Source organism: Podarcis tiliguerta (assembly GCF_965153285.1).
Source record: "Podarcis tiliguerta genome assembly, chromosome: 13".
Lineage (NCBI taxonomy): Eukaryota > Metazoa > Chordata > Lepidosauria > Squamata > Lacertidae > Podarcis > Podarcis tiliguerta.
The window spans coordinates 3,959,713-3,982,900 of record NC_139546.1 but is presented as its reverse complement, the minus strand read 5'-3'; the positions used below and the strand labels follow the sequence as shown (position 1 = coordinate 3,982,900).

The window sequence follows — 23,188 nt, the reverse complement described above, 5'->3', positions numbered from 1 at the left end:
TGTGTCTGATTCAGTTTGTCATATTTGAGTGTCTTGTAGTGTGAGCAGGAAATGGAAGCCCTGCAGGACTTGACTTCCTTGTTTGTTTTTGCTTTTACGTCCCACCTTTCTTCTGAGGCATTCAAGGCACAGCGTTTGTGCCTCCTCGCCATTTTTAGCCTCACAACAACCCTGTGAAGTAGGTTAGGCTGAGAGATGGTAACTGGCCAAGGGTCAGTGGTTTAACCCAGGCATAGGCAAACTCGGCCCTCCAGATGTTTTGGGACTACAACTCCCATGATCCCTAGCTAACAGGACCAGTGGTCAGGGATGATGGGAATTGTAGTCTCAAAACATCTGGAGGCCCGAGGTTGTCTATGCCTGGTTTAACTTATATGAAATGATTAAATGCAGCTTTTAGAATTCTGGAATATGTTACTTTTGACCATGTATCCACTATGACTTTGTAGAAACAAAGATGTAGATGTACAGTGAATATTGCCATTAATATTATTGCTGTTGTAACAGGTGGTGACCCAGTGCCTGTCTACTATACCTTCAAGAAGCCAGTGCATAGATATTGTACAAAATGGCATTTGCAAATACCTGGTAGGTGGTAATTCTGAATATATTCTGTGTTGGTTTTATTTAATTATTGTTTGTGATTGAAACTGTGGTCAATAAAGAGAGTTTGGTATGTGCAGATGTTCCTGCTAGGCTCGTTTCTGGCCTTGCAGTTACACTCACTATTCATGTCTTAGTCTGTGAACAGTATATAATAGCAGTTTTCCTGTTCATAAGCGGTTGCAGAAACATTTCATCGCAGTCATGAAAGTCTTCATACTGTGTTTAAAAATGTTATATCCATGTTTCTTTATGGAAATTTCAAAATGACCAACAGCAAACTGTCATAAAAATGGAACAAATGACAACAAGGATTTTTTTTACTATCAGTTGGCCATCATTAGAAACCAGCAACAGCCACAGTAATGAGCAGTAATGGAGGCATTGGGGAGAAGGGGCTTCCTTTGCTAGAGCAACAAAAAGGCCTTTCCCTTCATGCCCACCAGCTGGCTGGCGCAACACCTCTGATGTTGATGAGTGGACAGGAAGGAATATGTACAAAGATGTTATCCTCGAGATAAATGGGGGCATTTTAGGGCTTTAAAATGAATCAATTACTAGTGAAAATAGAGCACTACCAGGTAAATCTGTACTGACCAATGTAACATTTGCCGTCACTTTTACATAATATTTTTTGTGTTAGCTAATATTATTCAACTCCAGTGAACTGTAAACTATTTGTTAACTGCCTTAATCTTCCCTATAGAAATAATCAAGAGTATGCCACACTTAGTTTAAATATTTTCTTTTTCTTGTGTTTTAAAAGAAGTAACAGTTTTGGCACATCAGTAACTTATCTATAACTTGCTTTCTCTAAAAGTATGAATCAGTTCCCCCTCATCTGTGGCAATATGCACGAAAAGCTTCTGTTTCATGGGCAAGAGCCAAACTTATGGTGTTATTTATTGGATACCCCGGAAAGAGAGGTTTTCTAGCAGATGACCTGTGTCCAATTCGATGTGAAAATTCATTTATAGACATCCACAAATGAATGCCTTCAAAGCAAGACCCTGGGCACATGACACTTCAGTATGCATTCACAAGTTGCAGGACATATGTGGAAAGGTATAATTCGAATCAGACGATGAAGTGGTGGGTTTAGCAATGCAGGTAATCTGACCCTCACCACTTCTGCTATCAGGAGCAGCACTGGGTCACAGAAAACAATAAAAGCTGCATTCTTAAGAAGTGGTTCAAACTCACCCAGAGCAGGCTGTACAGCCGTCTCTGAGACAACTGCTTCCAGGCGGACTGCTTTTTTCCCCACTGGATTGTTTGTCCACATCCCATCCTTTGCTGTCTCCAAACGTTGATTCAGGGCATTCAGTGCATTACTAGAAACTCCTGACACTTCAGACCAAATCTATGGATGTCCTCACCCAACAGTTTCATGTAGATGTTAGAAAGCATGGAAGACAAAACTGACTATGGCAGCACTCCCCAAGTTTAGGGGCCATGGTTCAGAGCAGCAGTCTCCCATCGTAACCTGCTGGATTCTTCATTTCAGGAATGACTCGGTTCCAGGAATGACTTGCTACAGTACCTCCCAGCCCCATTCTGGCAGGGTGAGCTAGAGGGACAGCAGAGTTGGTGAGATATGCTCTTCAGAGCTGCACCAGAATCAAGCATTAATTGGCTCCCAACTTTTCAGCTGAAAAGGCTCTGCAAGGATTACAGATCAATAAAAAAACAAGACAGTTCCGGACCTCAGGTTTAAATTCTAAAAAATGGAACACAAAAGGAAAAAGGAATGGGAAAGGAAGAGGAAAAAGTGAACCAGGGCATTAATTATTTAAAGTTAGCAAGTTTTAAGACTACCAGCTTCATACTTTCTCCCAACAAAAAAAATTAAATCCATCTACCAAAGTCAATCTGAAAGACAATGATAACAGAACCCTTCATGAACTACCGTATTTTTCGCTCTATAACACGCACCCAACCATAACACGCACGTAGTTTTTAGAGGAGGAAAACAAGAAAAAAAATATTCTAAACAAAACAGTGGATGTATGATTTTTGTGGTTCATGCTGTGGCCACAGACATGTGATCTGACGGTGAGTTTGGGGTGACCCAGTGCAAAAATCCTGAGGATCCATGTGGATCCATGCTTTGTAACCATGTTTTTGCACCACTGCGGCTCCAGGCAACAGTGGGTGCGTGATTTTTTTGGTGCAAGCTGTAGCCATGGACATGCTATGTAATCTGATGGTGAATTTGGGGTGACGCAGTGCAAAAATCCTGAGGATCCATGTGGATCCGTGCTTTGTAACCACGTTTTAAGTGGGGAGGGAAGGAAAAGCACTCAAGGGACAAGGAGCACGCGTGGGGTGTGTGGAGAAGGATGCTGCTAATAATGCAGAAGAGGGGTATAAGGGGAGAAGGCTCCTCTCCTCTCCCACTTTGCTCCTTTAAAGCAAGCAGGCTCTGCTTTTCTCCCTCCTCCCCGCTCATCCCCGGCTTAGCAAGCTGAAAAACTTTGCTGCTATGTAGCGAGCTGAGTGGGGAGGAGAGAGGGACAGAGAGCCTGCTTGCTTTAAAGGAACCAACCGGACAAGAGCCGCTTACACTTGTGTAAGCGGCTCCTCTCCTCTCCCGCTTTGCTCCTTTAAAGAAGCAGGCTCTCTGTCCCTCTCTCCTCCCCACTCAGCGGCTCTTCTCCCGCTTGGCTGTTTCAAAGCGAGCCACGGAGGAGGGAAGGAAGGGGAACCATGGATCCTCTGCTCACGACTGCAGCAGATCCACCCCCCCGCCACCCGTAGGCATTCCCTCCATAACACGCACAGACATTTCCGCTTACTTTCTAGGAGGAAAAAAGTGAGTGTTATGGTGCAAAAAATACGGTATATTTCACTTCATTAGGACTGCCACTCTAGACAAGTGTTTTGTGAAAAACTTTGCCATGAATCCATAGCAACAGAATGGACATGAAGCTTGAGGTCCTGATTTCTTTGCCTCTGCTGCTGAACCTGACTCCCAAGGCACAGAACGTGAGTGGGGACCCTCTCAGCCTCTGCCCAAGCGTGGTTTTCTAGGCCTAGCTGCCTAGAGAGACCCTTGGAACTGTTGCCAGGCCATTCTCCTCTCTGGCCCTTCTGTGCACTTCAAATGCTTTGGCCTGGCTGCAATGTGTCCGTGGACCCTGAGAATACATTTCTTGTCTGTCTGGACAGAGGCTAGAGCAGGCATCCCCAAACTCTGCCCTCCAGCTGTTTTGGGACTACAGCTCCCATCATCCCTAGCCAACAGGACCAGTGGTCAGGGATGATGGGAATTGTAGTCCCAAAACAGCTAGAGGGCAGAGTTTGGGGATGCCTGGGCTAGAGTATGCAAGGGGTGTGCAGAAACTGGCCTGTTGCTCATCCTACCCACATAGTAATATTCTTCCGCTGTATTTTAAATCTGTGACGTGAGCTTAAGTACAAGGTAGTATGGAAGGTGTTTTACTTGGCTGTTGCTAAATAAATAAGATGCCAATTCATGGGATTAATGTACTCAATCCTCAAAGGAAAGGAAGGGCAGGTTGTAAAATGTAACAGATTGAGGGGGAAATGAAGTTATTTTTAGAATTGTTCTTAGACACAGGCGCAAGCACAGCTGAGGCAGAAATGAGTGTCTGTGTGAAAGGTAATTTATTTGTTTTGTCTCCTAGGCAGGGTTGACTGTAATACCTGACAGTGCGGCTGGATCTGTTTTGTGTGCCATTAGTAAGCTCTTGGATCAAGCATGCTTGCTTAATGAAAACCTTGCAAAGTTCCTAGCGTCTTTGTGTTACAGTCTCCTTTATCTCCTCTTAACGATAGAGAGAGAAGATACAGAACACTTGCAGAAGAGGTAAGCTTTTAATTTGAGTACTTCTCAAATATTGGCATCTGTAAAAAGCACTTTAGAAATACATATGAAATTTGCTTGTTTTACTTGAGGAATAAAATATCAATCTGTACCTGTGCAAGTTTTTTTATAAGGTTGATGGACTTCCATTTCATTGCACCACGTTGAGGAATAAGTCAGCTGTATACCGCCAGCAATCACACAAATCTTTGGGATTTAGACTGTTGCCTTATTTAGTTTTCCAGGCTCCTTACGACAGGTTTGCCTGCTATAGCTTGCCCACTGGGAGTCCAAATTTTGCCTGCAAGGCCATGTCCCCCACACACTGCCCCCTATCTGATGCTATATATGTCAGCTGTGGAGCAGGTAGGGATGTGGGTGCTGGTGTGTAAAGGGGTTCCTCTGCAGAAAACTCCTTTCCCCCCGCCCAACGCCTGCAGAAAGTAAGCCTTGGTTCTGCCGCCCTTGAGCTTATACATGGGAGAGCCAAAGCCTGCTGGATTGGCTGTGTGCAGCGGTGGGAAGCCACATGAGAATAGATCTTGGTGAGGATCTGGCCCATGGAGCCAAAAGCAGGCTGGATTTTGAATATCAGCATTCTTTTTTTTTATAATTAATTTTTATTCAGTTTCCAATATACATTCCATCCATATTTAACATTTGCCTTTTACATATACATCTTTTGGACTTCCCTCAGCCTATCTGACAATTCTCCATATTATCACTACTACTCACATTTCTTAAATTTATATTGCACTTTACCAATCTTAATCTTATCATATCATTCAAGCAACCTTTGAATCAATCTTTTTCACAAAGCTTCTTGAAAGCCAACAAGCGTTAGTTGCTCCTCACATACATTTTTGATATATTCTGTAAATTTATTCCAGTCCTCGGTAAATCTCTGATCGTGTTGGTTCCGAATTTTTCCGGTCAATTTGTTCATCTCTGCATATTGCATCAGCATTCTAAGGCACTAGTTGCTTTAATTCTCTTCTAACCCTCTAGAATTTTATTCCCAGTAAGCTCTTCTGAAACAATGTGCTTTTTAAAAACAAAACAAAACCGATTTTAAAGTAAGCGAGAGATAAATCAGACGGGAATGTTACCTCTGCAATTGGGATTTCTTTGATTGACTACCCTTTGTCCAAATGGTAGAAATCTTACTGTAACTTGCAACACTGGAATCTTGAACTGGGTCACGGCTCCTGCCTGTTATATATTAGGCAGTTTTAATTTGATAATTCGTTCTTTTGTTCACAATGTATTCATGGTTGACTATATAATTGACTCTATGTAGTTAAATATTAATAACTATTTTAAAAATATTTTTTAACTATACAGTGGTGCCTCGCAAGACGAAAAGAATCCGTTCCGCGAGTCTCTTCGTCTTGCGGTTTTTTCGTCTTGCAAAGCAAGCCCATGAGCGGATTAGCGCTATTAGCAGCTTAGCGGGCTTAGCGGATCAGCTGATAAGCGGCTTAGCGGCTTGGGAAAAGGGGGGGGAGGAAAAACCCCCCGCAGGAACTCGCAAGACATTTTCGTCTTGCGAAGCAAGCCCATAGCAAATTCGTTTTGCGAAGCACCTCCAAAACGGAAAACCCTTTCGTCTAGCAGGTTTTCCGTCTTGCGAGGCACCACTGTAACTGGTGACAAATTGGTGGAAATGGTTTGCAGGTAACTTTAGTGTACCAGTTTTTGTCATTTTATCTTGTGTACCATTTTCTTACTAGAAACTATAGTCTTCAGTACTCATTTCTGTTCTTCAGAGAGGTGGACTGAGAAAGTTAATTTGAGCTTAAATAACTCCTGTGCCCTTGGTTTCCCTTATAGACTCTCTGGCTGTGCTTTCTTCCTCTGCAGGGACGCATTGTGGAGCTGCTGCATTTCCGTGCTCACCGCCTTGCCTCGCGTGTTGAGGCTGATGTTGCAGAGTCTTCAAGTGAGCAGAGTCTGTCCCGAGGAATTGCCTGTCCTTGCCCAGCTCCTCCGCTTGCTAATGCAACACGGACAGCTTCGAAGTCATATGGTGACCAATGAACTTCTGGTGAAACAGATTGTCAAAGATATCACGGTAGGCACTCATGCTCAATCACTACTTGCTCAGGGTAGTTTTCAGCATCCCTGATGGCTGTTTAACTTACCTTGGCCTGACGCACACACCTTGGAGCAGACCTGCTTCTATTTGCAAGCAAAGAGCAATGGGCCCTCTGAGAGCCAAGACTAATTTTCCTTTCCTCTCCTGGCCATCAGTGTTGTCTTCGGGTTGGTGGGGATTGTTTCCAAAATGCCTGGATAACATGTTGGAGAAGGCTGCTTCAGACTGTAAAGGGGCAGTCCCCCTGTTGAGAAACAGGGATGAGATTGAGAAAGGCACACCTGAGGGGCGTGTGCATTCTCCAGGCGCATCTCCCTGCTCCACTGGGCCTCTAGGCTGAGCAAGCAGCTGCCCTTCCAGCTCCCAGTTGCAGAGGGTGAGGGCTGTGCCGCCAAAGTCTGCTTGCAGCATACAAGCAGGGTGCATATGCAGCTCATAGTTCTTGCTGCTTTGAAGGGGACTTTCTTTAAAAAGCAGGGTCATCCCCCGCCCATATCTCAAGCATCCCCTTTATAAGGGGATTCTATCCCAGTGCTAGTCCTTTCCATGTTTCAAAGCTCAGTGTGTCCACATACAATATATCCTGTTGGAAAATAAAAGGAGTGAACTATTAGAATGAACAGATGCTGGTCGTTACTTCTGTATGTGTGTGAACCCGTCTCCATGAAATCATTAGCTTTGGGTCAATAGCAACCAAAAGTGGTGGAATGTTATTTCTCCTTAAATAAGCATAGCCTGGTACGTTCAACACGGTTTGCATTATAACACCTGAAGGGATAATTAGGGAAGTGTCCAAGTACAATGATACAATTTGGAAACGTTGCTTTATAAAAGCATTTTCTTTTAATTTACTAAATGCAACTGCTGATTAGCCTAAATAATTCTTCACAGCATACCAGAAAAGAGCCTAATTTATGTAATTCAAATTGACTGTGTTGCCGGAAACCATGGAAGGGGCAAATGTTGCTCTTGTGCTCCTATTTTGCCTGCTGGTTTCCCAGACGCATCTGGTTGGCCGCTGTGAAACAGGATGCTGGACCAGAAGGGCCAAAGGCCTGATCCTGCAGGACTCTTCTTACATTCTTACGTAGCTGTAATCTTTTCTCTTCCCTGACCTGCCTGAAAAGCCTGAAAAGTTGTACCCAGTGTTTATATTTTCAGAGATGGGAGTTCCAAGTTGTGCTTGAGAAAATAAATATGGCGGTGCTGTTTTCTCCATAACAAACACTAGTTCATGAAAAGCATTTAAACCAATGAAACTGTGATATGAACTACAGTGGTGCCTCACAAGACGAAATTAATTCATTCTGCGAGTTTTTTCATTCTACGAGTTTTTCCGTCTTTTCGTCTTGTATATTGACGGTTTCCCATAGGAATGCATTGGCGGTTTTTTTAAAAAGGCGCAAGACGTTTCGTCTTGTGAAGCAAGCCCATAGGGAAATCCGTCTTGCGAAGCAACTCAGAAAACTCTTTCGTCTTGCGAGCTTTTCGTCTTCCGAGGCATTTGTCTTGCGAGGTACCACTGTAGTATAGAATTTTAGGGTAGTTTACAATAAGGTAGACAAGTACAATAAAACACCATAAAAACTATTCAAAATAATCATTAAAATGACTGGCTGATCAAGAAATGTTAAGTGGCTGCACAGGCTTTTTGGCTTAAAAAATGTATTCAGAAGGCACTTGAAAGTCAGTTGCAAAACTATCCCACCATTGAGCTGCAGAGGCTGCAATAGTATAGATACCACAGTTCACATAAAGCCCTTCTGGCAGAGGGTGTTCATGGGAATAAGCTTTATTATGGGTCAACATGTGGAATGTACCCCAAGTTTGGGATTGTTAGAGAAGTTTGGGATTGTTAGAGAAGGGCAATCTGACCTTTGTTATAAAGAACTAATTACTTTTAGTAGTGGTACGCCTACTAGAGGCACAGAATTGGAAAGGACTGGAACATATGTGTATCTCTCATTGGAGGGACGCAGGTGGCGCTGTGGTCTAAACCACTGAGCCTCTTGGGCTTTCCGATCAGAAGATCGGCAGTTCGAATGCCCGCTGTGGAGTGAGCTCCCATTGCTCTGTCCCAGCTCTTGCCATCCTAGCAGTTCGAAAGCACACCAGTGCAAGTAGATAAATAGGTACTGTGGCGGCGGGAAGGTAAATAGTGTTTCTATGTGCTCTGGCACTCATCATAGTGTCCCGCTGCGCCAGAAGCGGTTTAATCATGCCGGCCACATGACCTGGAAAGCTTTCTGTGGACAAACACCAGCTCCCCTGACCTGAAGTGAGATGAGCGCCACACCCCATAGTCACCTTTGACTGCACTTAACCATCCAGGGACCCTTTACCCTTTTACCTTACCTCCCATTGGAAGGAGAATGTATGGGCTGTTGCTGTATCAGAAAATTTAATAAAGATTTTATGCATTGAATAATCTAAAAGATGTAGACGATTTTGTTGAAATATGGCATCCTTTTATAAAATACTTTACTGATAGTCCCGAAGAATGGCAACTACCGAAATCACAGATTGGGACTCTGGCAAACTTAACTAGATTGATCTGTCCAAGAGGAAGGCAAGGGGGGTTTTGTTTTTGTATCCTCTCGCTCTTTGTAATGGTTATATATAGGAAATCAATAAAACTATATTTATTTATTTTAAAAAGTCAGAAGCAAGGGTATGTTGAAAGATTCCAAGCTGTAACTCTGTTTTCTGATTCTAGGTATTGAAGAGTGGCGAAGCTCAAGACCAGTGGCTGACAGACCTCCATTACTATTACAATATATACTTAGCCACACATCCCCCAGGATCTGGTGCAGCTGACACAGTATATTGAAGAGAACAACTGCATTTAGATTGCAGGTCTCAGTGCAAAATGTCAATTTTCTGTGGAAATTGAAGTTACATTTCATTAAAAAGACTTTTTCATGTAAAAAGCTACTTTTTCCTGTATTTGTACCAAAAATTCAAAAGCAGCTGGTTGTGAGCAGCTTGCTGCCATCACTAAGGGCCAAACTACACATGATGTAAAATGTGTCTTTGCGTTTCAAAGGCGGAAAGTGTCTGCTGGTAAGACTGACAACTTCTGAAATTGCAGCAGGCCTGGAGGGGAAGCTTCCACTTCCCTCCTGCTGTGATCCTGAGGAAAACCCCTCGTCTGAAGCTGGTGCAAAGGGGGATTTCTTTCCAGTGCAAATAGCAGCTGCCCCATAAGCGTGCAGGGAGGAACTTTCACGGGGATGCTGCTAATGCAGAGGCCAGAAGAGAACTGTGCAGGAAGTTTCTTGCTCTACCCCTTAAGGGATATAGGGCATTTTAAAAGCTGCTTCTGGAGGAGAGTGAACACTACCTTGGCTAGAGTGAATGAAGAGATTGTGGAGAAATGCCAGTTTCATTTGGTGGCCTCCCAACTCCCGCCCCAGGCAAGTTTTGTAACACATTATTCTTGATGTATGTAGTAAAAAAAAATCCTTTTGCATATTATTTTTCTTATAAAACTGAGGATTGTCTTAACTACCTTTTTATTATTAACCTGAGATTTTGCCATCCTTGCTCATTTTCATCGTTCACAAAAGTTCACACCAGAGTTGTCCAAACTAGCAGAGAGCTGCAAAACCTGTTGGATATTTTGGCGAATGCCGTGGTTTGATGAAAGATAATGACTTTATCTGTCAGCGTGGCACTGCTGACTTGTGACTACTTTTGTGCAAGGTGTCTTGAGTACTGTTGGTTCAGATCTGCTTCTCTTGGAAGGAAGGAGCAAATCGTTGAGAATTTCAGCTGCCAGGCTGGTGCGAACCTTTTGGCCTTGTATATTACTGATTAAAAAAAAGGAATTCTACTCAAACCTTGAGAAAATTGCTTGTGTGTTTTTTCATTTTATTTATAGGGTGACGGTGGGAGCATTCTAGTTGTTGCTAGTTCACTCAGAAAGCAGAAAGTTTTCAATAATGTAAAGTTTAATGGATTTTACTGTTTTTTGAGAGTGGAAGTTTCAGAATCTGGAACAGTTTATGATCAGTTATGTGAATACAATGATGAAAATACTATTAAAGGTAATTTTAATATGTCCATATATAATTGATAGGCTCTCCTCTTATGCTATAGGTCAGTCTTGCTTTCATGCCTTGATCTGGTGTGCTTCATTTTTACTGTTGTTGTAGGTTTCATACTGGATGAAAATGGTCTAAATTTCCTTTTGTTTTCCAGCAGGCAAAGGTACTGCAATCCATTTTCTGCAAAGCAATTACAAATTAGTATGTTTGGCCAACGAGGAGTGAAAATACTTGACATTTCTCTCATTAATAAACTTTTATTGAGCACCAGAGCTACTTAAAACTGCCTCATCCAACCAAAAACCATTAAACCATTCTTGAGGAACCTACATTTATTTCTGCTTGTTCTTTAGGTTAGCCTATCGAGTTTGAACACTACCATTATAATACTCATCTGCAAAATTTTATTTAAAACATTTATTTACCACTAGGGCTTTTTTTCAGCTGAAACTCAGTTCCAGCACCTCTAAGGTGGTGCCATTGCCATTATAAGAGAACAAGGGAGGCATTCATGGTGAGTTCCAGCACCCCTTTTTACTAGAAAAATAGTACTGTTTACCACTATTAGTTACACTGCACCTTGAAATTTTTTATCACTTGAGGAGTCATAACTCTTTTGCCCAGTAAGAAGTGCTGTATACAGGTATCAGAAATGCAACAAACACAACCATATTTTTTCAATGTTTAAAGCTAAGTATAGCCAAGTTGCAATATATGCTATCAAAGGTCAAAAATGTGTAATTTTTATTATGTTCTTACGAACCTTGAGTTACCTTCTAAGGATTCTCGCACTAAGTGTGCAAAGTCTGGGCTTTGAAAGCATGTTCCAAATCAAGCTTAGCAGAACTTTAAAAGAAAATTAAGCTGGATTTTTATTGGTATCTATCCCCTGCCTTTGGCACTTCCACACCAACTGAATTCTTCCACTTCTCAACAAGATGCCTCACTTTTAAAGGGAATGCTGGTTTACCTTTTATATCACTTCTGTGACACACATCAAATAGAATCAAAATCGCTCTAGAAACGTGTCAGATACACCCTATAGCTCTGGTTGCTGACAGTTCTGAACTTCTTTGAAAAACCTCATGCTTAAAGGAAAATGTACCGTCATCTTTAGACAGGGCAAACGTTTTCTGAGTCACCATCTGGTGAATGAAAGTACTGTTCTTAACAGACTGGGCAAAATCCCTATCACTGTCTTACTCATCACCAAGTTATGAAAAAGCAAATGCATCGAGAAATTGCAAGGCCTACAATTGGACTGTATGGAAAACTCAAGGGGGAGACTGGGGAGGGGGGCACAAGTTGAATTAACATTTGAGGGAGTTTTAAGGTCCTGCGTAGATGGCTGTGTGAAAGTTGGCAGGTGAAAAGTCTTGATAACTCCCCAAGCTATATTCAGGAGGGCACAACAAAGAACCTTTCTGAGATTACAAAGGCTTCCAGTCACAGCACGTTAACTGGGAGGGTGAAAACTAGAAGGGAGATCAACATTTCAGCGTCATCAAAATGAATTAATACCCTACACTACAATTTAATAATAAGGAACAATACCACTGTAATTTACAGCCATCTACAGCATATTGCTAAGAAATGTTCATCCCAATTCCAAATAATCAATTGACCAACTTTTGTTGAGGAAGGTTTCCTGATTGTTGGTTTAATCCAAAATCTACACACTTTTGTAGCAAGAAATACATTAACTGCAAGTCCACCCCCTAATCTAGTGAATGGATCTGATCAATAAAACCGAAGGAATGAAGTTGTTTCTGGTGTTGTTTGGCCCATTCTGATTCTAAACCAAATATATCACATTGAATTAAGGGTACACCAGCTATCAACCAATTTTGATTTTTAGGCCAACAAGCGGTACCTGATAGTATCTGTAGTTCAGAAAGCTTGTATTTTGAAGAAGGAGGTCTCACTGGATGATACACTCTTCCCTCTTGAGAGCGCCCTTTAAGAACAAGTTTTCAAATCAAGTATGAACATTTCTGCTTGTATTTCTACATTTTCCACTCTTTGTTCTACTGTAGTTATTGGTCAGCTTTAGAGAGGGGGACATAACAAAACTGAACAGTGTAAATACAACTGCTAGCATGCTCATTTAACCTTTTGTTGCCACCGTTACTCTTAAGACCCGCTGCAATGCCCTCTGAGAATGCCACCTGAACAGGAAGACAGAATAGCTTAAATGATGCTTGGGTTTTTATGTTGTTGGGGGTCTCAGTGTGTGAGAAGCAGGGAAGAGTTACCGTATTTTTTGCCCCATAGGACGCACTTTTCCCCCTCCAAAAATGAAGGGGAAATGTGTGTGCGTCCTATGGGGCGAATGCAGGCTTTCGCTGAAGCCTGGTGCGCACCGACCCCACTCGCTCTCCAGACTTCGCGCAGCTCTCCGCAAGGCGCAGGAGCCCAGCGCCGGGCTCCCATGGCTTGCGGAGAGTTGCCTGTTCTGGGGTCGGGGGAAGCTCGGGCTTCCCCCGCCCCAGCCCCGCGCCTGGGGGAAAAATAATTCCCCCCCCTTTATTTCCCCCCCCAAAAAAACTAGGTGCGCCTTATGGAACGGTGTGTCCTATAGGGCGAAAAATATGGTAATTTCTCAAAAAAACCTCCCAACACCCTGAACTCCAGTTAGGTTTTTAAAAAGCTTCCACTGGCACCAATGGAGGCTTTGTATTTTTTTTTTAAGCCTAATTAATTCTCAGGAAATGGCCAGGGTGAAGAGCAGGAGGTTCCTGTGAGCTGTGGGAAGTCTGTGAGCTGTGGATTCCCAGCTCTGTTTCAAATATATTCAGATAGTGTACATCTGCAGGACAAATATATCCATTTCTGATGATGCTGGAGTTGCATTATGTTCCAACATTTTTAACTGGAGAATATGACACAAACAAATCCTTAACTCCTCAAAATAAGTGCCTAAGAAAATGCTTTCCTACCGTATATCTGCTTCAAGGTGGATGGCTTCTGTGTAGAGTTTAAACCTGAGTTGCTTTTGTTCGTGGACTTAAGGTTTTTGCTGGAGGAAATTGATTTCAAAGGGGTTTGGTTCAGCTGCTTGCTCCAAGCAACCTCAATGCAAAAGGCAGCTGTTTCTTGTTGCCACTTGTCTTCATTGTCCTTGCACAGCCGCTTGACACTAAAAAGCTGAAGAAACTGTCGCCTTAACTGGTAGCTGGAAGAAGAAAGAGAGGAATGCTCATTTTTAAGTGTCCTCTTATCAACCCTAAAGTTTCCCATAAACCTCTTCACTTCATTATTAACTGGGAAAACAAAAATTCCCCTTAATTGGATCACCTTTGTGGGATAAAGAGGTTTCTTCAGCAAAGGAAGGTCTGAGTTAAATAATAAGATCCATTAATTTGATATACGTAACATCAAACTTTAAGCTTGCCAGGCACGTATTTATGTTTTGTCTTAATTACGAAGAACCTCCAATCCAGAAGGGGAGGAAACTCAATCAGACTAACAGCCTAGCAGGTCCCACCTCCTGAGGGTCTTTTTGGGGGGTGTCCATGCTGCGCTCTTCTCCCAGACCTTTGATCTACAATCTATTGGGTGATTCAGGTTTTGAACCACATTTGTGCCATAGGAAGCCTCTTAGTCTTTAAAAGTGCCAAAACATGCTTTGCATTATTTTTCTTAAAATAGCATTATTTCGGTTTTGTTGATGCTCATAAATCTCTGCTAATTATGTTTAGTAATAGAAATACATGCCACCTTACTCAGTTGTTATACCGCAACATGTCTACTGTAGCTAACTGGCCACCCCTGCTTGCGTTGTGGATTGGAATGAAAAGAGCTAAATCTCCTGCATGGAAACATTGCTCACGAAGTTCAGTTTATTTTGGTAGTTGTTGAGCTCAGAGGAAAGGCAAAGATGAATAATAAGGACTGGACAACACATAGATTTGCGAAGATCTGGATCTATATCACCCATTAATTTTGTATTTATGATGGGATGCGGTAAAACAATGTTGATAGCTGTTTTCTGTGACCTGGTGTTTGTTTTGCATGCATTTTATATCTGCTTTGCTGCAATTAAATTATTACCAAGGGCAGCAAAGAACAGGGACTAGGAAGTTTGAAGGAAAAAACCACTAACTTAGACATTAACTGTGTGTTTCATCTATTGATAGGCCCATGTTTGGATTGCAAGGAATGAACTCAGCTGCTTCTAGGTTAGCCAGCACCCACAATGTCACCTTAAGGACATGAGACTATTCTCACAGTGGCCAACAGATGCCCACAGGGAGAATTCAACCCCCATGCCCTCTCCTCTCCTGTGGCTTCCAGCAGCTGGTATTGGGAAGTATTGCTGCCTCAAACTGTGGAGGCAGAGCAGAGCCATCATGGCTGGCTGCCAATGGCAGCCCTCTCCTCCATGAATTTGTCAAATTCTCTTATCAAGTCATCTAGGTCGGTGGCCATCGCTATGCACTATGTGAAGAAGCAATTCCTTGGCTTTCTTCTGAATCTTCCAACATTCAGTTTCACTCGAAGTCCGTGAGTTCTAGTGTTACCAGAGGTGGGGTGGGGACTTTTCTCTATCTACTTTCTCCATGCCAGGCATAATACTTCTATCATACAAGTCTTATTAGAATGAAGTTATAAAATTGAACAAAAAAGGCAGCTGGCCCCTGGCGCCCCCCCCCCCGCCAGCTTATCCCTCCGAGGCCCAAGGCAAGTGTACAGTGGTACCTCTAGTTACGGACTCAATCTGTGCCATTTGCACCCCGAAAAGTCCATAACTAGAGTGCCGCTTCTGCTCATGTGCGAAGCGCACAGAACGCTTTTGCGGACACACGCGTGGCGAAACCCGCAAGTATACAAACGCAGTTTGCCGTGTTTGCAAGCCGAAAAGACGCCACATGAACCTAACGCAACACGAGGTATGGCTGTACTTGGCTACCCTGCAAAGGCCTGGTTTTAGCATATCGCCTCTTACCTTTTCTCTAAACGAACAAGTCCCAAACGCTGCAACTTTTCTTCGTAGGGGTGTCGCTCCATCCCCTTGGATCATTTTGGTTTCCCTCTACTGAACCTTTTCCAACTCTACAACTATTATTTTTTAGGCGTGATGACCAGAACTGTACACAGTATTCCAAATGCAGTTGCACCATCAAATTGTATGATAACAGATTTAGTTTCAGATGCTTTCTTAATGGAAAGCATGGAATTTGCCTTTTTCATGGGTCCACATCTTCACTGCGCTGCCTATTGTGTCCCCAAGGTCTTGCTCTTGGTCTGTCACTACCAGTTCATGAGCATACACACAGATCCCACTTTCTGAGCACAATGTACCCAGGAAATCATTTGTTAGGCAAGCGTTCACGTAACAAGCTAGCAATTTCCATTTATTCCCCATGGGAACGTTTATCTCCCTAGTCCTGCCATGGCTTCTTCTAAAATGGCTGCAGCCAACCAGCAACAGAGAGACAACAGAAGATACTGGACAGATCCCAGTGCCTTAAGACTGCAGAAGGCAAGTCTTAAGAACTTAAGCAGACAATTGTGATGAGGGAAGTTTTAGGCATAACAGACAAAATTAAAACTGACAAATCAATGGAACTGGACAGCATCCCCCTGAAAGTTCTTTAAGAACTCAAATATGAAATTGCTGACGTTCTAACAAAAATATGTAACTAATCCCCCAGATCCAACCTCCATACCTGAAGGCTGGAAAGTAGCCAATATAACAAAAAGGGGGATCCTGGAAATTATAGGCCATATAGCTCAACATCTGTCCTGGCAAAACTGGTGGAAAGTATTGTTAAACATAAAATAACCAAGCATATAGAAGACCAAGTCTTGCTGAAACAAAAGCCAGCATGGCTTCTTGCAAGGGCAAGTCCTGTCTCAAAAACATATTAGATGCACGTTCCCCTTTCACATGATATCTGAAAACATGGAAAGAGGATATTTGAGTCATGCATCCTTCACTGAGAAGTCCTTTTAATACATGAAGTGGCTAGAGGATGAAAAGAGACGCACTAATGCATCCGGCACAGCAGCTTGTTTTTCTACTGAATAGGCCTCCGTCCACTGCCCTTGATACATCAACTGCAAGCTTGGCTTCATGTTGATCAAAGGATGCCAGAACTTCAAGTATAGCCACAACTGTATACGACTTGATGAAATGAGAAGTGGTAATTAAAATGAAATCAGCTAAACAAGTAGAATAGCCAAGTGTCCCCTCATTTTGAGTTTTGTAAGCTGGGTATTGTTCAACATTCTCTGTTGCTTTTTCTGCTTTCTTTGTCTGATGGTGTATTTTAGAGTGTACTCTTTATTTTACGTTTTGGTTGGTTGCCTTCATTTTGTGTTCTGCATCCCTCTCTGTATCTATACTGATGAAGGGTCAAAAATATTTGTAATAAAGCAAAATATATGAGTACCTTCTCCAAGCCCGTTGAATTATTTCAGCAGCACAGTTCTTCTTCTGGAAGAGCTCCTTTCTAGCCCTTTCCTTCTCAATCACTTGCTTCAAGACCTCTGAGGGGACAGGTTCGGTAGCTGGGCTCTTGCAGTGAAGAAAGTGCAACGGATGTTCTGAATTCCTGGGTGCCGTTAGATCTTGCCTGCTGGGTTTTGCACTGTCTCCATGGCCACTGTCCAGTGCCCGTCTGCTGGGTGTTAGCTTTGCAGTCCTTGCATCATTGACCAGCAAAGGACAGACTTTGTTATTTGCCACCTTCCCGGTTTGTGTAACAGCAGCACTTGAAAGGTCCTTTCTGATATTCACGCCTCTCACTTTGGCACTCCCAGGTCTGCTGAACCCAGCTCGGGACCATTTCTCATCATCTTTGCTTTTTGCCTTCTGCTGCTGTGGGGTGCCTTTAAGGGCCAGCTCAGAGTGTCTTGAATTCCTTGTGCTTCCATCAGGGCATTTACTATTCTGAACCCAAACTCCTGTTTCTTCACAATGATCTATACTGTTGTTTAATGACTGATTTGGATTTTCTGATCTTTCCACAGAAGAGGCAGCTTTAGCGCTAGAGTCGTGCCTTTTCTTGGCATGTGTGAAGGTGGCATTTGCTCTCACAGTAGGCTCCTTGTGCTTTTTACCATTCTTGCTTGAGCTAGCAGATACAACTTGAGGCCCATCATTTTCTCTACTGGAACGGGAAGGGGCGCAGACAGTCTTGCATTTGCTGTTTTCCCTGGATACTTCTTGGGAGACAAAGATAAATAATAATTTAAATAATTCTAATTTCCTAAAAGCAGTTAGTCAGAATACTGAGACACAATACAGTTAGGATAAATGTAAAAGCTTAATTGTATTCAAGGGGAATCATTTTTGGAAGTCAAGGTAGGGGACCCAGTTTTACAATTAAAACATTGTTTAAATGTTTCATAACTAACTAAAATAAAAAGACCATGGAAGTTAGAGAACAAAGCATTCAAAAGGTTAAAACTGTTTTATGTACAGCTTTCTGCTAAGAATTTAATTCATGCGCATTGATAATGTTACCTGCAGATCTAATAGTTCATGGAACGAAGTGCATTATCAAAACTATTCAATACAGAACTTATCCATGCAATCACATATTCTCTTTTTTCTATTCAATAAGAGCTTATGAAATGTAATTATAGTTTCATTAATTATATAATTAATTAAACCATTATATAATTGTTATGGCAGTTATTGAGCATATACATACAAAGTTTCCAGGTCAAAAATCACTCCCTGGCTTGCATCACCCCCAATAAAGGAACATCCTTTGCAAGGGAAGCTCACAAAATTATGAAAAGGAAATCCATTCTTCTGGAGATGCCAGGAGTGAATTTCATCCTTTTGATATTAAGGTAGCAAAGCAATGAAACGGAAGTCTTGAAACTGGAGACTAGCCACCCATGACACCCTGAGCTCTTACCAGGCACCTTGCTGGAGAGGGGAGCTGTTGGCCTCCTCTCTGCTGTGCTGCAACACAAGTGCTGCAGAAGACCAGGGGATGGCATTGCACTGGTCAGGTGACACAACAGCCCAATCATTTTTCAGCTGGTCCTATAAAGCAGTGGACTCTGCCCATGGGCATAGCCAAGGGGGGCTGGGGGCAGCCGTCCCCCCTATATCAAGTAAATCAATAAAAATGCTTAACTGATGTTTTCTCTCTCCCCCCACCCCCAACATAAAGCCTGCCTCCCCTAACAAATATGGGCTACACCCATGAGTCTACCCTAATCATGAGCCTCAAAAACTCACTGGCCAGACAGTGACTGAGCTGCTCTTAGACTGCCCATCCCTTACTCAATGGCAACCAGCCCTTATCAATGGGAGGCCCAGAGGATGGCAACATGGGAACGGGCCTTTTTGTGGTGGCTCCCCACTTGTGGACAGCTCTCCCTAGGAAGGCTCAGCTGGCACCTTCTGCGCATATCTTTAGGCACCAGGCAAAAACATTCCTCTTCCCCCTTTGGCTGATTATAATTATCTATGGCCTTCTAAATGTGTCTGGGGTGTGTGTTGTTTGTTGGTTTTTGTTACATTATGGATTTTGTGTTTTTATACTGTAAACCACCCTATGATCTTCAGAAGAAGGGCAGTATATGATGATTTGTTAATTATTCTATATGATTTATGCAGTACTTGTGATGTTCTATTATATTCTATCATGCTATGTTATTTATTGCTTTGGGATTGATTTGCATGAAAAGCAGCATAGAAATGTAATGAAACAAATCAAATATATAAATTTAATAAATAATAATAATGATGACAACAACAACAACACAGATTACAAACCCATTTCCTTTTTTTGATCTTCGCCAAACAGCTCTTCGGAGTGATGTTTGTTCTTGCTAGTCACTTTGTTTGGCAAGACTGTGGCTGAATTTTTCTTGACCTTCCCTGTTTGGGTTTGACACAGGCTGCCAGAGGGAGGCCTTTTACCAAGGGCATCGTCCGCTTGCTGGGTGCAGCCTTGCGCCGCCTGAAGTTGACGCTTCTCTGTCTCAGAAGTGAACTGCTGCTGAGCCTGGCCCTTGCTGGCCCTGGAGTTCCGCATTTCTTTCTGGAGCTCTGTGGCTTTCCTTCTGTTTTCCTCCTCACGTTTCCTATAAGCAATAGTTTATACTGTTCATTAAAATTCTCTGAAGCACAGTATTAAAATGAAAGGCACTCCTGGAAACAGGAGAATTTACAACAAACAAGAATCCCTCTTGTACCGCACTTTTCCTCTAGTGGATGAACAACCCTGTAAAGTAGTTTAGCATGAAAATTATAACACTGAAAACACACTATTGAATTACAAGGAAAAAACCAAAGGGCCTTACACATCTTACCTTCCCTGTCCCCCTAACCAGTGAGAAAATTATGAGAGGCCAGGAGCAATGCGGGAAAACAAAGAGGTGTTTCCTTTTTAAAAAGAAGCCTGGAAAAGGAGAGAGAAGGTGCAGGATTGCTCCTCTGTTCTCAGTTCAATACTGCTGCTGAGAACTCAGCAGGAAGCTGGATGGAAAAGATGAACCCCCTTTGGTTCTCACCATCAGCTTTAGAGATTTTGTAATGTTGGGTGACTGGCATGCTGTGCTTTCGGGTACCACTAGGTGCCATCTTGTTCTCAATGCTATTTAACATCTACCAAATGAGACAGTCATTAGGAAACTTGGGAGGACAGTATCACCAGTTAATGCAGGTTCTGGACCAGTAATCTACTGGTGGGCTGGATCAGAGCCAGGAAACAGAAGGTGAATCTTGTGGGTGGGTGGTTCCGTTGTCTGGGAATTAGGCACTTTGCCTATTGTGGATGGGGTCATTATCCTTCTGTGGGAACAGTTTGGGGGGTGGTAATAACCAGAAAAAGGGCCTTTTCTCTGGCAGCACTCACATTCTGGAACCCCCCCCCCCGCTTCAGGCAAAACATACATAATTTGCAGTTCTTAAGTAAATTTTGATGACTTGATTGTATTCTGGTTTTCACTATATTGTATATTTTGATGCTATTGTTTTATATATCACCCTATGTTGAGATGCTCGCTTATTAATATTTTAATTTAAATAAATAAATTATGCACCATGACCAAAAAAAAACACCTAGCTGCAGTAAAAAAAAAAAAGACTATAAAATGGACATGTAGCTCTGATATTTTAAACTTTTAATGCTGCAACATGTAGACTGCTGATAAATGACAGGCTAGTTATGTGGCATGCCTTTATCGGTTGTTGTGATTCACAAGTAACAGCAAGAGGTGAAGTCAGTACAAGGTGTCAACGAAAGGCCTGATTTTTATCTGTCATTGCTATCTTATCAAGCAGCTGATTGAATCTGGGTGCATGAAGAGCTGCTGACAGAGCCACAGACTTTACTCTGGGCAGGTTGAGGCACTCCAGCAGTCAGCCTTTGGCACTGACAGAAGTGGCTCGTTCTCAAATAATAGTATCACCAAACAGAAAGCATATGGGTGTCTGTCTCGTACCCAGTATAGATCCGTCTGCCATTTTGATCTGATGAATTAGGCCTTGCTATTCACAGCACAATTATTTCCTTCTCTTTCAAAGAGGCACACAGGCGAGGGCTCCCCTCATCATTCCATAAAGGAAACAAGACAAGCAAGGTACATTCAGCGGCAGTAGAAGCCTTAGCCTTGTCACTCCAGAGTCCATCTGGCAGGCTGGCTAACAGAGCAATTCAGCACAACGAAGAGCCACGTGGCTTCTTAAAGACCACAAATAATTAGTATTTTGCTACAAGCTTTTGTGAGCTGGAGCCTCTTTAACAGAAGCATGAAATAGGAAAACAGTAGCCTCAGTTGAGGTGTGTTTGTGATATTCTTTCTCTCTCCTCTCTCTCTCCCACTCTCCATACCCCCACCCTCATGTACATATGTACACACAACCAAGCAATCATCGCCTGGTTTGTGTGGGGGAATTATCAAGTAGGCCCGATGCAAGAAATAGCTGTACAGTGGTACCTCGGGTTAAGTACTTAATTCGTTCTGGAGGTCTGTTCTTAACCCGAAACTGTTCTTAACCTGAAGCACCGCTTTAGCTAATGGGGCCTCCTGCTGCTGCCGTAGCACGATTTCTGTTCTCATCCTGAAGCAAAGTTCTTAACCCGAGGCACTATTTCTGGGTTAGCAGAGTCTGTAACCTGAAGCGTATGTAACCCGAGGTACCACTGTAGTAGGTACGTCACATTACTGTGCAGGTCATTATTAAATAAGATACCCAATCAGACTGGGCATGACGCACTCCCAGGGCTAGAGGCCCCTGCTGCTAAACTGCAACAAGATTATAGCCCTATTTTGGGCATTCTGTTTGCTCATGTGCAACTATGGAAGGATGAGCGGAGAATATTGCCTATCGTGTGGCCCTGGTCATTACCCAATTTACATGCCCACAGGCTTCAGGGCAAAGGTCTGGAGAGCCTCCTGTACCCATGAAGGTGCCCTGGATGAGTGAGAAGCCTGAATGTGCAAAGTTCTAAACTGTGTGGAGAATCTCCACCTCTCTGCCCTGAAACTCATGGAAGGCTACTGTAAATATCCAAAGTGGAAAAAATAGTTTCTGTATTGGGTCACTCCTAGTGACTAGTGAGTCACATTACAACAGTATCAAAATGTGTTAAAGAATTCTAACTCAACAGCTTCACTGAATTCAGATGCATTATTCCCAGCAAACGTTCCTTTATTGTTGCTGTCCTTGCCTAGTACCTTGGTGCTAGGGAAGCCAAAACATAAAGATGGATCTATTTGTGTGGATCTGCACTGGTTCAAAAGTCACCTTGTGGCAAAAGAAAATGTGGGAATATGCCTAATGTCCACAATCCAATATTACAGATAACAAAACAACCGTAAGTCACAGTGAAGGCTAATAATGAGTAAAAATACTTACCGTATATACTCAAGTGTAAGCCGACTTTTTCAGCATATTTTTCTGCTGAAAAAGCCCCCCTCAGCTTATACGCGAGTGAGGTGGGCGGTGGCGGAGGGACGAGCGGTGAGAAAGGAGCCCTTTCGGGCTGTCAGTGGTGGCGGCAGAGGAACGAGCAGCCTGAAAGGGCTCCTTTGGGGCTGCTTGTTTTTCCTCTGCCGTTGCTGCCGCTGCCACCACCAGGTTTGTGGTGTGGTGAACCGGCTTATACTCAAGTCAATAAGTTTTCCCAGTTTTTTGTGGAAAAATTAGGTGCCTCAGCTTATATTCAGGTCGGCTTATACTTGAGTATATACGGTATTATTAAAATTAATAAAATGTGTAAGTAACATAGGTGCAGTTATTTCAAAAGTTTATATCAATAGGTGGAGTTGATGTTATTTATTAGTTTGTTAATATTATTTTATTCTCCATTCCTAAAGCTTTCTGGCACTCCTAGTATTCTATTCCACTAATTCTACAGAGACATTCCTTTAAAACCATCTCATTATTTGCTGCTTTAGCTTTAACTTGCTTCTTCTTGTCTCCTCCTTATGCCTATCCTTTTAAAGCATGCCTAGGGAAACTAAGACCCGGGGGCTGGATCCGACCCAATCGCCTTCTAAATCCGGCCCACGGATGGTCCAGGAATCAGCATGTTTTTACCTGAGTAGAATGTGCCCTTTTATTTAAAATGCATCTCTGGGTTATTTGTGGGGCATAGGAAATCGTTCATCATTCCCCCCCCCAAATAT

General features: G+C 42.7%; 2 protein-coding genes across 14 annotated transcripts in view; one reads left to right on the top strand and one right to left on the bottom strand.

The window, feature by feature from the left end:
* The window catches only part of TEX10 (testis expressed 10), a 37,214-nt gene extending 26,843 nt beyond the window's left edge, over window positions 1–10,371 (top strand). For 9 of the 10 annotated variants that reach the window (XM_083407585.1, XM_083407586.1, XM_083407589.1 and 6 more), the window contains 4 exons: window positions 508–588; window positions 4,254–4,435; window positions 6,296–6,506; window positions 9,247–10,371. In XM_083407585.1, coding sequence (XP_083263711.1) covers window positions 508–588; window positions 4,254–4,435; window positions 6,296–6,506; window positions 9,247–9,360 — 588 coding nt within the window. In that variant the 3' untranslated portion in view covers window positions 9,361–10,371. The remainder of the gene's footprint in view (window positions 1–507; window positions 589–4,253; window positions 4,436–6,295; window positions 6,507–9,246) is intronic. The other variant, XR_014503951.1, reaches the window with a different exon arrangement.
* A 94-nt stretch (window positions 10,372–10,465) lies between these two features.
* INVS (inversin) overlaps window positions 10,466–23,188 on the bottom strand; it is a 62,076-nt gene continuing 49,353 nt past the window's right edge. For 2 of the 4 annotated variants that reach the window (XM_083407498.1, XM_083407496.1), the window contains 5 exons: window positions 19,326–19,636; window positions 16,978–17,749; window positions 13,519–13,754; window positions 12,453–12,536; window positions 10,466–10,759 (listed from right to left, as the gene is read on the bottom strand). In XM_083407498.1, coding sequence (XP_083263624.1) covers window positions 10,626–10,759; window positions 12,453–12,536; window positions 13,519–13,754; window positions 16,978–17,749; window positions 19,326–19,636 — 1,537 coding nt within the window. In that variant the 3' untranslated portion in view covers window positions 10,466–10,625. Of the gene's footprint in view, window positions 10,760–12,452; window positions 12,537–13,518; window positions 13,755–16,977; window positions 17,753–19,325; window positions 19,637–23,188 lie in introns of all 4 variants that reach the window. The other 2 variants (XM_083407497.1, XM_083407495.1) reach the window with 1 other exon arrangement.